Consider the following 14,274-nt stretch of genomic DNA (forward strand, 5'->3'; position numbering starts at 1 on the left):
TTGACCCACCTGCGATAGCTGGAAAAGTGAGTGGGAAGAAGATAAACTAAGGTTCCCAGTAGGAGAGCAGTTAATGGCCCTCTGACACTGTGTTTTCTGGCTGTTCCTTAACAAAGGAGTTCCTCTGGGCACAAGAGGGCTTTCTGTTTGGGAATGCAGCTCATCCCCAGGAAGCTATCTTTTTCTTGGAAGTTAGACTGACACCCAGGACAGTATGACGCTCATTTGACAAAGCCTCCCAAGACTGCTAGGGAGAAAGAGGATGGTGGGCCAGGAAGTGCAGGCCAGGATTACTCTTTCCATGCAGTGGGCCAGCGCTCTCAGAAGAGGACTTCTTATTAGAGATCAGTATTTCAGTGTCAAAAAGACCAGCGATATTCCCCGTCTTGGGTCACAATTACTTTTTGAGCAGCATGCATGATATTCTTATTTGCATCATTTCCCACATTCCTTTCAGATCTTTCTTATGCTCTTTTTTCCCACACAAAGAAAAACAGAAAACATTTGATGTCATCAAGTGAAAATGGCTTCAGAGAGTGAAGAACACATTAATTATCACCAAGTTAAATAAAAAGAAAAAGAAGCAAAGAGTGTTGTATGTGCATTTTCCTGTGTGAGAATACCTTTCTGTGTGGTATCTAAGGCCTCTGGTATGAAACCCCAGCCAGTGCTACATTTGAGAGACAGCATGTGAGGAGAGAAGCAATACCAGACCTACCTGTGTCTTTTATTGCTTGGCGAATCCCTAAATCTACTGCTACCAGTGATACCCCTGCTAAGCTATGTTGGGTTTCTTAAACTTTTCTTTTCTTAGTCAGCTGATTTCCTTGTAACAGACTGTAGCATTTCGTTGAACTTAGCGGAATCCTAAAAACTAGGTGAAAACTTGTGAAAATAAAACTGGGTCTTGAAGCATGTAATGAATGGACAGGAACCATTGAGAGTTGACTGATTTCTTACTTGTCCCATCTGGATGTTCAGCAAGTCTGACTTGTCTTGCTGGTCTTGACTGGATGAGTTCAGTTGTGCCCTCCAGCTTGCTGAGAACATGAGGCTAGCTGTGTAGAACAGATGCTTTCCTCTCCCTATGACCACAAACTCATTGGCTTAAAGACATAGAAATATATTTCTTATAGTCTTCAGGCTAGAATTCTAAACCAACATTCCTTCCAAGGGCTATGGGGGCTGAATCCTTTGTTGCCTCTTCCAGATTCTGATATTAAGTTTATGTGTCAGACAAAACTTTTTAAAACTAAAATTTCTTCTTGGCTTCATTTAATTCATGCTGATAGGTTTATTTAAAAAATGCTTTTATAATAGATGCAGTTTGGAACTTTTCACAAGTTTAAATGAATGTAAACATCTTTGAAAGGTATAGAAACTTCTAATTTGTGTTTAATCATTTAGATAGTATTTAGTTTGGAACGCTTTCCTAGTTTAAATATAAATGTCTTTGAATGTTACAAAAACTTCTAATATGCGTTTAGACATCTGAGAGGTCTTCACATTTTCATTCATATCAGCACCTCGACAATTATTTAGAGCCTTGAGTTAACTTTCCAGTATTCCGTGGACACCATTCTAAGTTAGCCTGTCATGGTGAAGAAAGATGACAATCACAAAAGTGTCCTTTCTGGTGGATTTTCAGAGATAAAATGTGACAGTTTGCATTTTCCAAAGATGGCTACAATCATATCTATCATGTCACATGCTTTTCTGCTAAGTGACCTTGCCTCTTCCTACCACGAGGTGGACTCTCAGCCCCCTCCCCGGGAACATGGGCTGTCCTTGGTGACACCCTCCAAATACAATGCAGCAACAGAGATTTCGCTGGGGACGGAGACAAGGCCATAAGAAGCCTTGCAGTTCTTCATTGGGTGTTCTGACACACTGTATCTAGGGACGTTCCTCTCGGAGCTGGTCTTCGTGCTATGGGAGCCCAAGCCGTGGAGAATCCCATGTGGGTGCTCTGGTCAGCAGCTCAGGCTGAAGGCCCAGCCCACACCAGCATTTAGGATGTCATGTGACTGAGCTTGCTTGGATAGGAGCCCAGTCAGACCTACAGATGTTTCTAGCATGCATGACAGATTCTAAGGGAAAACTATGCAGCTAAGCCCAGCGAGTAAATGGGAAAGAGGTTTTCTTTCAAGCTGCTACCTTTCCAGGTGTTTATTTTACAGTAATAGCTAACCAGAATAATCTTTTCAACTGCACTTCCCAGTGGTTCCTGTGTCCCACGTGTGGACACAGCCTCATCGCTTACTCTCAACTCACTTCCTACCTTCTGTAAATGCAGTCTCTCTTTTCTTAGGGATTCTGACTGCGAGTCCCTGTCAGACACTCTTCTTTTATCCTGTCTTACTGACTGGCTCCTCTGGGTTCATGTCAAATTTCTCTTCCTCCTAGTGCTCTCAGCTACCTCCTTGTCCCTAACAGCACCAGCTCCTCTTTGAGGTTGTGAATGTTTTTTTTTTTCTACAAGGTGATGATTGGGACACAGTGAGAATGACATCAATTCCGGTTGTTTCAATATAGGTCCAACAGACAGAAGGGGTTCATTTCGGGAGCCTCCCATATCTTCCTATGACTACGCTTAGTTGCTAGTACTCTCACAGAATCTACAGACTTTCAGTCCCAACACAACATTTGTCGTTTTAGGTAAAAAATTTGGAACTTTAAGGACCTAAGAGGGAAGGCCACATTGAAGGCCCATCATGGCACATGGTCCAGGACGGCTGGACTTGACCAGAGGCTGCTAGAAGACTTGTGGGCTGAGATCCCAGTTGTCCTTCACCTCATGTCTTCATAAGGAATTATGAGGCCTATTAACTAAATCCTCCCACTTATTCTTTATTTCCTTGAGTGGGAACATGCAAATTTTAATCAAAAAGCAAATGGAACTCTGTGCTTCTTCAACATGTGAAATACAGATTTTTAAAAATAAATTCAGGGATTAGGTAGCTAGGTATATCATAGGCCTCAGACCATCACTTTTGATGCTCTCACCTATCTCCCACAGTGAGGCCACAGCACTGTATTCGAAGCCCTGCCTCAAATCCAGGAGCTTATCCTTCATCCCTTATTGACCTAAAGACAAACATTCTTGGTGAACCACTATGTCTGGTCCTTCCTTGATGGCAAGGTAGCCACATGGTCTTCACTAGCATTTGGGGAAGATGAACCAGAAACTGGCTCAGTGACATTCATCCTGTAACTCAGCTGGGTTGTAACCATCTTGTGTCAAGTGATCATGACTACTAAGGCCCTTTTTCAGCCTGGAAATCCTATGTATGTGTGATCACTTTTTAAATATGTAAATTTTTTTCTTATTAAAATAATTTACCTTTGTCCTTATGAATCGTTTGTAAAATTTTGACAAACATTCAAGGGTTGGGTCATGCACAGCCAATGGGCAACTGACCTAAGATCTTCAAATTTATAACTAGAAGAGCCCAAAGGCCACCCAGCCATTCTCCTAATGGACCATTGGCACACTCAGTTTTGTCTTTAGAGACCAATAACATTCCGACCCTACAAAAACTTAATGTTTTAAAAACAAAAATAAAAAAAAGCCCCACCTCTACTTTGAAATTAAGTTTTATTTTAAAAGGTAAAACTTTATACATCCTTTTAAAACCAAAATGCCAAAGTAATTAGGCAAGTCAATCATACAAAGCTGTTTATACAATAATTACTAGTAAATGTCACACATGTTTACTAGTAAAATGTCACACAACTCAAATGATCCAAATGTTTTATCTCATACAATGATGTCTGGTCAGTTTTAAGATATAATTTCTCCTCTGGATATTCTGTCCTTAATCACATCTGTCTTTATCACCATCATCTCACACAATAGGATAGCTGGCTGCAGTGGCAATTCCACAGTGGTTGTTCTGGTCTTTGGCCATGTTGATGTAACCATTCATGCCCCAATTTGTACCCCAGCTAAAAGAAGAGAAGGTTTTCCATTTTACACAAAGAATTAAACACATTTATCTTTATTAACAATCACATCTGATACTTGAGTAGTGCACCAGAGGCCCACAGATTCAGAAAGAAGCAGGAGAGGCAGTTATTCTTGTTCATGGTTGAGCTCAAACCTGCATGTAACTTCTATCTATAAACCTTTCACAGAACTTGGAATTAGAGGCTAAAAAAGAAAACTCTTGGAGCCAGATGTGTTTCGGAAGTAAGAAAAATTTCAATTTTAGAAATGAAATGGTACCAAAACTATATCAATGCCCTAGCAAGCTTGAGCCAGTATCTTAATGTTATAATTAAACATTCATATGTCTCTGTTCACCCTAAGTGGCAAAAACACTTCTAGGATTTCTGAAATATGCTCAAGTGTTTAAGGACCTGGATCCAAATACTGATTCCAAAAAGGATTCCCTTTCCAATATCAAATATAAATATTTTTAGCATTTTATACCTGTTCTTGACGATCCAATATTTATTTTTATTTGATTCTGCTCTTTCAAAGCCATAACCAACCACCAGAACACCATGATTCAGGTCTTCACTGCTGCATTCTGGTTCATAATAAATGCCTAAGAAAATAAAATTCAATCTTGGGGTAAGGGTCTCCAAGTGACATGTCACAGTAATCCAGCCTAGTAACCACACTAAGGGAGGCATCTACAAATTCAGTTAGATGACATAAATCCAGATAAGATTTAAAAACAAGATTTTTAAAAATCTAGGCTAGGGATTTAGACCCTCCTATAACATGAGCAAAAGTACAAATTGCTACTATCACTTTTCTAAACAATTTGTCAAGAAGCAATGAAACTTTGTCATTCTACTTTTAAGGTGTCAGTCTAAGGAAATAGCACAGAACACAAAATTAATTGAACCAAGGGTTCTTTCTAGTTTTAATTATGGTAGTAAAATTCTTTGAAAATTTTAAAAGTCTAACAATTTTTAAAAAGTAAAGTAAATAAAACTATACCAATCAAATTATGTAGCCATTTAATATATTTATGAAGCACTTAAAATTATAAGAATATGGTTTAAGGTCAAAAGGACAACATCAGGCACAAATATTACATGTACAGAATACATTACTATGTTAAATTCACATACCCAGAATATTCTACATTGACTTCTACAAAGAGTCAATTTTACTGTATGTCAGGGTGGTTTTCTAACTTTTCTGGCTAAATTTGTACCCAAACAAATGCTTACCTTTTTCATAGAACTGGAAGGAGCTATAGCTTGCATCTATACCAACAGAGATGGGCCCTACACTTGCCACTGCCTTCATAAGGGACCTCTCCTGCTTATGAATGTCCACGAAACCACTGTCATTGGCAGCAGAAAACTCGGGCTTGTATTTGCAGGATTCATCCTTTCAAAGGTAAAAAGGGAGAAACTTTATTATGACCAAACTCCTGCGGAACGTGAGTTCAAGACAGTTTACAGCTTAATGATTTCCAAGTCAAGTTTGTTATAAAGCATTCCAGGAGGTAAAAAGCTATTGGTTGCTTTGAAACTAGCTAGTGTCTATTCAATGAGATACAGACACTCGCTCTACCTGTCCATAGACTTTTTTTCACTCTGGAGAAATTTATACTGTATATAGAATGGTATGTGTATCTCTGTGTAACATAGAAGTAGAAACAGATATATGGTAGCTATCTAAACAAAGAACTGTACAGTTCTGACAGTTTGCAGATTAGATTCTACAACCTAAAGTGTAAATTATATAGTATCTGTTTTCTCTAAAGTTTTCAAAACTAAAAAGCAGAGCTAGAATGATAACAAGATATGAAGTGCCTTTTACCCTTGCGAGATATGGATAGGATTCCTCTGAGTCCAGGCCTCCATTGTCCTTGACATACTGGAAGGCATTATCCATTAGGCCGCCATCACAGCCCTCATTGCCTTGAGACTGAGAGCAGTCCACCAAGTTCTGCTCACTCAGTGAAATAAGTTTGCCAGTTTTCCGGAACATCTGTCCTTCAAGGGCACCAGTTGCACTAAAAGCCCAACAAGAACCACATTGACCCTGAAAACAAAATTTAAAAGTGTTCAGTCTACAAAACAAATAGCAAGACTTTGTTTGACAACAGCTGCTATATCTGAAAACTTTTAAAAAAACAGCGTACTGCTTGTTGTTTCAGTTTTCCATATCAATGACAACTCCATTATAGCTTTATTCTTGGAGAGATCCGCTAAATACTGTTATACCTGATCCTTCACAGGAGTTACGTAGCCTTTCTGTCTCCAGTCCACAGATGGGGGGATCTCAGGGAAAGGAGGTTCTTGGAACACTTTCCCCTTCCTGTGCTTCTGGTTTTGAAGACCATTCATCAATTTCCTAAATTCTTCATTGGTCTTCAATGAAAAGGAAATAGAATGTTGTAAAGGAAGAGATTATTTTGGTAAATCAGTGAAGAGAAGCAGCGCAAAAATGGAAGCATTCCATGCCACACTCACCATGTCACCAAAGGCATTTATTGCCATGGTGAAGCTATGTTTCCCTTGTCTGTGTTCCTGATTGTGCAGTTCAATCATTTTCATATTCTTCTCCCATACCGCTCTCCTCCAGCCTTCTTCATTCTACAGTCAAACATACACTGTATTGTCAAAACCAACTCACCTTCACTAAGAGGATTTGCAGAGAGAGAGAGAGAGAGAGAGGACAGAACCATGGCTAAGGATGGCTTTATAGTTCTGGAAGTTGTTCTCCAGCTCCCACACAACAGGGATGCATGCCCTACTGTGCTCAGCAGTGGGTGCCATGAAGTTACTGCCTTGGTAAGAGCTGGCCTCAAGAAGCTACTCTCTGCTGTAAACTCCAAATAGCATGGACCATTCTCTGCGGGGTCCCACTGGACAATTTCAGATGTTATCAACCTCGTTATATAGTTTCCCATGTGTTGCCTTCCACTGGTTCCATTGTGCATCTAAACTGTGACCAAGTTTTGGAGCAGTTGAGACTATTCCCAAGCAAAGGAGAGTCAGGAAGATTGAAGGACTCATGTTTCAAAAACCTAGGAAGAGAAAAGGGATGAGTTTCTGATTAGACTAATCCTTCTAAAAAGCCATCATACTTTCTCATGAGACGTTATAGCCACCATGGTGGAGTAAAAACATTTAATTTACCCTCCTAAGTAATTACAGAAGGACTGTGGAGGCAGGCTAAAGATGTGGGTGGACAGAAACAGCCCCAAGACTCCATTCCGGAGCCCAGACAGGGCCAGGCTCTCCCTGCGTCAGAGAACCAGCTCGCGGCCAGGTAACACAGGCGCTGCAGGCAGAACCCGGCAGAGGGTGTGTCGCTTTTGCTCCCAGCCCTCAGCACAAGCCAGCTGCTTCCAGAGAATGTAGAAGCGGCGCAAAGAGACGCGGCTCCCAAAGCCTCTAGCAGGCGTGGGTCAGGCTGCAAGGTCCGCGCGGTCAGACCTGAGGACATTGACTCTTGTGACCCCTACTCCTCCCCGCCCCGCCCCCCCCGAACCCTCGACCCCCAAGGCTGGCGGCTATCCTAGTTCCCGGAGCAGTCCTGCTGCGCCAGAGCCAAGCTGGGGGCGCTCACCTGCGACGGGAGCAGCTGAGCAAAGACAGTACGTGCGAGTCCAGGGGTCTCAGAGGCCGAGCTGTGGTCCCCCAGCCGCAGGTTTAAGGACCCGGGATTCGGCCAGGTTGGCCCGCCCCGCACCGCCTGCCTGCACCGAGATTGGCTGAGCTGGTCTGTAGGCGGGGCCTTCGGGTGCTGGGACTCCGTGCGCGAGATAGGGCTGGGTTTCAACCTGTCGTACAGCGGGTCTTTCTTGTCTGAGTGGTCCCTGGGGGATGGGGGGTTGGGGGACCCAGGACAGCGCTGAGGAGGGTCCTGCGATTCCCTGGGACCTGGATCAGCTGCTTACCTCAAATTCATACCCTCGATGAGTGGTTCACGAAAAGCTTACGGAGAGCCCCAAAAGTGTTTTAGTGTGAACCTGTCTGTCCTTTAGAGTTTTCGGTTAAATTCTCAAGAGAGTTGAAAACACTATAAGCTAATTTAGTCGTTACTGTTTATTCCACAGGAAATGTGGGGCAGAATAGAATTCAAAGCCCACAGGCAGATGTGCGCTCACTGTTTTGGGAAGGGTTCAGCTGGTTTTTGGAGGAATCTGGAGTGGAATGGCAATGCCCAAAACAGGGGCCGTGATGGTCAAGGCCCTAATCCTTGGAAGGAAAGGGGAGGGACTGGGTAGGTTTCCAGAGAAGGCGTGACATTTGTAATACTCATTTCCTGTCTTCCCCAGTCAGGGTTTCTTCTTCCCTCCCAAACCTTTCCCAAAACCGACAGAAATAAGTTATTCACAGAAAAATGTGGTTTCATAAAACGAGGAATGGCGCAACGTAGAAACTACTCTTACCTTCCAACTCTCTGCGTCATGGATTATTGTCTTCCTAGTATCCAACGTGCTTTTCTTGAGATTTAATTTAAGAAATTTGCCTTAATGACTTTTACTTGATTTTTCCTTCAATTTACATTTAATGTCAGAATTTAAATGATAGTTTGTGAAAACGTTTTAAATGAAAGAAAAATATATTTATATATTAATATTAATGTATATAATTAAGAATTAATTAACACAAATCAGAAATATTGTAAATTTGTCCTTTATTACAAAAACATTCATTGTTGAAAATACCTTCTAGAAAAAATATTATTATCTTATTTCCCTTCCCACTCCACCTTTTTCTATGTATATTTTGATTTTTTTTTTTTTTTGATAAAAATGTGTGATGTTTCATGTGGACTTGTAAACTAATTTCTATTTAGGATTAAATTGATAAATCTTTTAAAAACACTATCGGATATATAGTTTTCTTTTTTTACTATGGAGATATGTACATAAGATAAAAGCATGTATTTTAACCATTTTAAGTGTACAGTTAGCAGCATCGAGTCTATTCACATTGCTGTACAGCCATCACCACCATTCTTCTTCAAAATTTTTTTATCTTCCCAGGCTGAAACTCTCTACGTATTATACAACAAGTCTTCATTACTCCCTCCCCTCAGCCCCTGGCGACCACTATTCTATCTTCTCTGTCTATGAATTTGACTACTCTAGCTGCTTTACATTAAGTAAGTAGAATCATGTAATGTTTGTCCATTTGTGCTTGGCTACTTCACTAATATAATATCTTCAAGGTCCATCCATGTTGTGACATGTGTCAGAATTTCCCTTTTTTAAAAGATGAATAATATTTCATTGTGTGAATGTTCGACGTTTTGTTTTTTCAGTCATCCTAGAGGGACAGATGGGTTATTTACACATTCGTTTATTTTGAGTAATGCTGCTATCCACATAGTTGGACAAATGTTTGAGTTCTTGTTTCTGGTTCTTAGGATATATACACAGAAGTGGATTTATTAGATACGGTAATTCTGTGTTTAATTTTTTTCTGTGTTTCCCACAGTGTCTGCATTTTATATTTCTATCACCATTGCACAAAAAGGGTTCCAATTTGATATGATTTACAGATAGATACTCCATCTCTTTCTTGAATTCTGTGAGCTGCCTTTCATTAAGTCGATAGACTCCTTTGATGTACAAAAGTTTTAAATTTTGATAAAGTTTGATTCATCTGTTTTTTTCTTTGGTTGCCTGTTCTTTTGGTGTCATAACCAAAAAAAAAATTATTGCTAAGATCAATATCATTAGGCTATTCCTTTGTGTTTTCATCTAAAGTTTTATGGTTTTAGCTCTTATATTTTGGTCTTTGATTGATTTTGTGTTCCTTATTGCATATGGTGTAAGGTAATGGTCCAACTTTATTCTTTTGCATGTGAATATTCGATTTGCCCAGCATCATTTGTTTGAAAGACCACCCTTTCCCTATTGAAAGGTCCTGGCAACCCCATACAATTTTTAAAAATCAATTCATTAAAATTTTCATTTTAAAGTCTTTGAGGAAATAAAAGCTCTTCTTTCTAACACCAACTAGAGTCTGAAGCTCTCAGGTGGTTACAATTGTATGTTGTGTTGTAAATGAGTGGAAGTTAAAAAAATTTTTTTAAAAGACATCGTGGAGTTGAGCATAAGCAATCATTCAAGCAACCTAAGTACATATTCTAGTATATAGTTTTACAGTGGCCCTTGGGTTACAGCTCCATCAGATAGCACAGAATGGAAACCTGCTACTGCATGACCACCTGCACCTTAGCAATAGCCTGACAAGAGGCTGGGTGGCAGGTGCTGTTCCAAAGAATGGCATCCCCTCTGTTTCTTGGAATATGACACAATGCACTGGAGAAAGTGTGGACTCTTTTTATGCCCCAAGTCTAAAATGAGACCAAGACATACCTAAATGCCAGAGAAATATGGGAGACTATTTAAGCAAGAAATTTTAACATTTATTTATACAAAATCTGTTAAAAATAACAGAAAGATGGCATGGCTAGCCATTTTGTTCTTACAGTTCTCTTTCCTTTTTGGGGTCTCAAATTTTTTAAGGGAACGTTTTATGTGTTTCTTTAGAATTGTGAATAAGTGAATCTTATCTTTTTTTAATACCCGAGTTTGTCGTTGAGGCATTGTCATTGGAGCTAGGCTTACAAATGGGGCCTTTAATTATCCTAGGTAAGGTGCAGAGCTTTTGTCTCTGAGAAATGATCAAGCAAGGAAACACTCAGGAGATACAGGGCAAAAAGCTCTCCTGAAAGCTGGTGGGCGGGAAGATTTGGAAGCCCAGCCCAGAGCAGGTAGCAGCATGCCTTCTGTATGGCTCACATGTCTTTCCTTCCTTTTAGCATGATACCAGGTAAGCCAGCATCGAAGTTGAGAGCTTGGCCCTGAGGAACTTTGGTGCTTTATTTCACAATGACCTCAGCGCTCACATTACACTTCTCCTGGTGTTCTCTGGCACCTAGAATCAGTTTGCAATGTAACTGATGGGGGTTGGGGGTGAGGGACGAGGGCGAAGTCCCCAAAGCTCAACTTCCTTTTCTAAGCCCTGTTAGTCTAAAGCACATTTAAGTTACTTCTTCACGGGAGAGAGGAACCTGGTACCACCCTTGATTTTGTGCACCCCATAACTGTGACCATCCTCATCTGTAAAATGTGCATCCAATAGCACCCATCTCCTAGGGCAGTGGTTCTCAAAGTCCCCCAGTAGCATCAGCCTCTCTTGTGGACTTGTTAGAAACATCCATTCAGGAATCCCACACCAGAACCACTGAACCTGAAACTTGAGGGAAAGAAGTCAACAATCTGTTTCATAAAACCTCCAGGTGATTCTGATATAAACTCAAGTTATAGTGTTGTTGTGAAGAGTAAATGAAGGAGCATGTGTAATATGCCCAGAATAGTGCCTGGTACCTACATGTTATTTAGCTATCAGTATCATCATCATTATTATTACCATCACCATCATCATCATCATCATCATCATCATCATCATCATCACCATCATCATTGGAAGTCTTTCTAATAATTTTCAGTAGTACAAGTTACCCATGAATGGAGATGCCTTTCCTGTGGAATAAACCTGGCACACATATGTGCAAGCTGACTCTTAACAGCAGAAAGGTCTTCTCTTGATCACCTGCCATAATGGTACAGGACTGATTTTTATTTATGCCTTGTTTCTAATATGTAAATTATATCTCAGTTTAAAGAAAAGAGAGAGAAAGCTTGATTGAAATCATTGAACATTCTATGATGTCTCATAACATTGCTGTAGTCTAGTAGAGTTGATCAACAGTTGTCTGACTCTTTACCAAGATAGACTTCTAGGGAAATTGAGGAAAGAGAAAAACAGTTGTAAAGAAATGGCAAAAAGTAGCATGGAGAAAAGATTTGTCTTAACCAAGTGTCTCATCTGGTGATTTCCAAGAGTACCAGCATAATAGAATCATACGGTGTAATATTTTTGCATTTTCCTGTATTGAGCACTCAACAGGCAATAAAATCTTTCTGTAAGTACCATGGGGAATTGCCACCTCAGCATGGATAGTTTGATCATTTTTCCCAGTTGATGAAAAGGGAGAAAATGAAGACTTGTCTGAAATTTCATTTCTGTTTTATCTTTTTGGTTTCCCTTTTGAGTTGCATAAGCAGTGAAAATCATTTATACTTTTTATTCTTCCTGTTTATTATTTTGATTGAAGTAGTAGAGAGCATTGATAAATAATCATGTTTTGCTGGAAATGGTTAACTTTGATTACCAAAATTACAGAATATCCCAAAGCTTCCATTTAAAAGCTTTTCTATGTTACTGGCATGTCTGCAATAAAAGTCAGTGGAAAGATGACAAACCAATAAAAACAACAATTTTCATACCCCTTGATTTCATGATTTTACCATAAAGTTGTACCAGTTTTTAAATGTAGATAATTCCAATCTCATGTTTGGTGGGATAAACTTTGGGCAGTTACCCTACTCAAGCCTTGGTTTTGCTCATTATAAATATGGATAATATCAGTGCCCTCATAAGGTTGTGTTAACAACTGAGGCAATACTTGTATTGGTAGAACCAACCATCTTCAGAATTTCTTTCTTGTAAAAGGACATGTCCTTGAGAAATGACATTCAATCCAAATACACACTACCACTGCAATGACTCCTGTTGCCTTTTAGATATTGTCTATTGACCTTTTTTTCTTTTTTCTTTTCCATTCATCTGGAATCCTACTGTAAGATTAAGAGTGGAAGAGTGGGTTTTAATTTGACTCAGGGAACAGAGATCTCAGCAACCATAAAACCATTGTAGCCAGCATCCTTCTCCTTCAGGATGGTTCTGTCAGATTTCTTCCATTGTTTCATCTGTTGTCCTATGAAGCTCTTTCCTCCAGTGATTCTCTTAGATCCATGAGTATATTTGAAATCCTCTAAGAAGGGTGAAAGAATTGTAAAATATTCTTCCAATTCTTTTTGAGAAAAAGCAAGACCTTTTTGAGACAAAGGGTCTTAAGGAATTGGGGCCTAATTCACACAGTCCTGTCCTAGAGTGCCAGGCCTGAGCCCAGAGTGACACGAATGACTAGGTCTTGCCTTTCTCACCAGCCCTTTAGCCACATATGTGGAACTAGATTGGGCTCCATTTCTTCCTTTGCCAATAATCTCTACTCTGTTCCTCTGGGGATACTGTCTAAGGTGTTGGAGTGGGAAGAACAGGGACTTGGGATAATGACAGCACAATGGCCTGATTCAGAAAATGATGTTTTGCCATTTATTCATTCTACAAATACTTGAGTTTCTTTTATGGCTGGCCCTGTGCTGAGGATTTATTGATGAACAAACACTGATACATACCCTGTGCTGGGGAAGCTTACATCCAATGGAGCAGTCAGCATGAATCAAATATTCCCTTTGGATGACATATAGACCTGTTCTCCCTTCCCATTGACCTAATAATCTTGGCAGTTTCTCAATTCGTGGGCCCTTAAGTATTGAGGTCTTAATGTAGCTATTTCATCCTTTTGATAAAGAGAGCCTCAGGAAGTGTGCAGCCTCTTCTCCAGATTTCATCAGGAAAAAGAGAAATCCTGAATGACATTAAATAAAAGACATTCTACGCAAGGCTACCTAGTGTTCTTTATCATAAACCAAATGTGTCTCATTGGTTCAATAACAAGCCCATTGTCTGCTATCTGGCTCTGTTCTAGCTCACCTGACTATGACCCAGTGTCTGGTCTTAGTCTTCAAGGAGTTGTCTCACTGCAACATTGACCCTCAGGTTTCCCCAGTGGTGAGTCCCTTTGCAGGCAGGCCTTCTTGAATTAACAGAAACATCAAGGGCTGATATTTGGATCAGAGAGGTCACATAGCAGTGAAATTGAGTAGCCTTTGAAGTTTAAGCAAAACACCTTCACCACCTTAGACTTCTTGCTCAGGGAGAAATTTTTCATTTTAATAAAATAAGTACAGAATTCACCCCCTGTCCATCATCAAAATATTAGAAAAACATCTGGGATCATAAATGGCATTAAATAATGCTAACTCTTCTATTTTAGATTCAGTACTAACTGTATAATAAACACCTTTTCTTATCAATACATGTAGCATCCAATTGATAAGATCATATCATAATTCCTCTAACAATCTCCTTTTCACCTACTGATGGACATTTAGATTATCTTTTATTATTTTTTTCATTTGCAACACTGCAGTGAATATCTTGACACATGGATCTTTATAGATGTAAGTATTATTATGAAATTAATTCCTGGAAATGGAACTACCTTCTGAAAGAGTTTTTCCAATGTATACTCCTACCTATAGTGAAAGAGAATGTCTACTTCCTCAAACTCATAAATCAGCTCAT

The 14,274-nt window shown here is 39.8% G+C and overlaps 1 protein-coding gene across 1 annotated transcript; it reads right to left on the reverse strand.

Annotated features, from left to right (window-relative positions):
• Positions 1-3,615: 3,615 nt before the first annotated feature.
• LOC120616912 (procathepsin L-like) lies at positions 3,616-7,683 on the reverse strand. Its single transcript, XM_039880481.1, has 8 exons — positions 7,547-7,683; positions 6,865-7,001; positions 6,445-6,567; positions 6,196-6,342; positions 5,789-6,013; positions 5,191-5,353; positions 4,436-4,553; positions 3,616-3,948 (listed from the first exon to the last, which is right to left on the reverse strand). Exons 2-8 carry the CDS (start codon positions 6,988-6,990, stop codon positions 3,849-3,851), a joined length of 1,002 nt encoding a protein of 333 aa, XP_039736415.1. The 5' UTR covers positions 6,991-7,001; positions 7,547-7,683; the 3' UTR covers positions 3,616-3,848.
• Positions 7,684-14,274: the final 6,591 nt, after the last annotated feature.

Source organism: Pteropus medius, unplaced genomic scaffold (genome assembly GCF_902729225.1).
Source record: "Pteropus medius unplaced genomic scaffold, Ma_sr-lr_union100, whole genome shotgun sequence".
Taxonomy (NCBI): Eukaryota; Metazoa; Chordata; class Mammalia; order Chiroptera; family Pteropodidae; genus Pteropus; species Pteropus medius.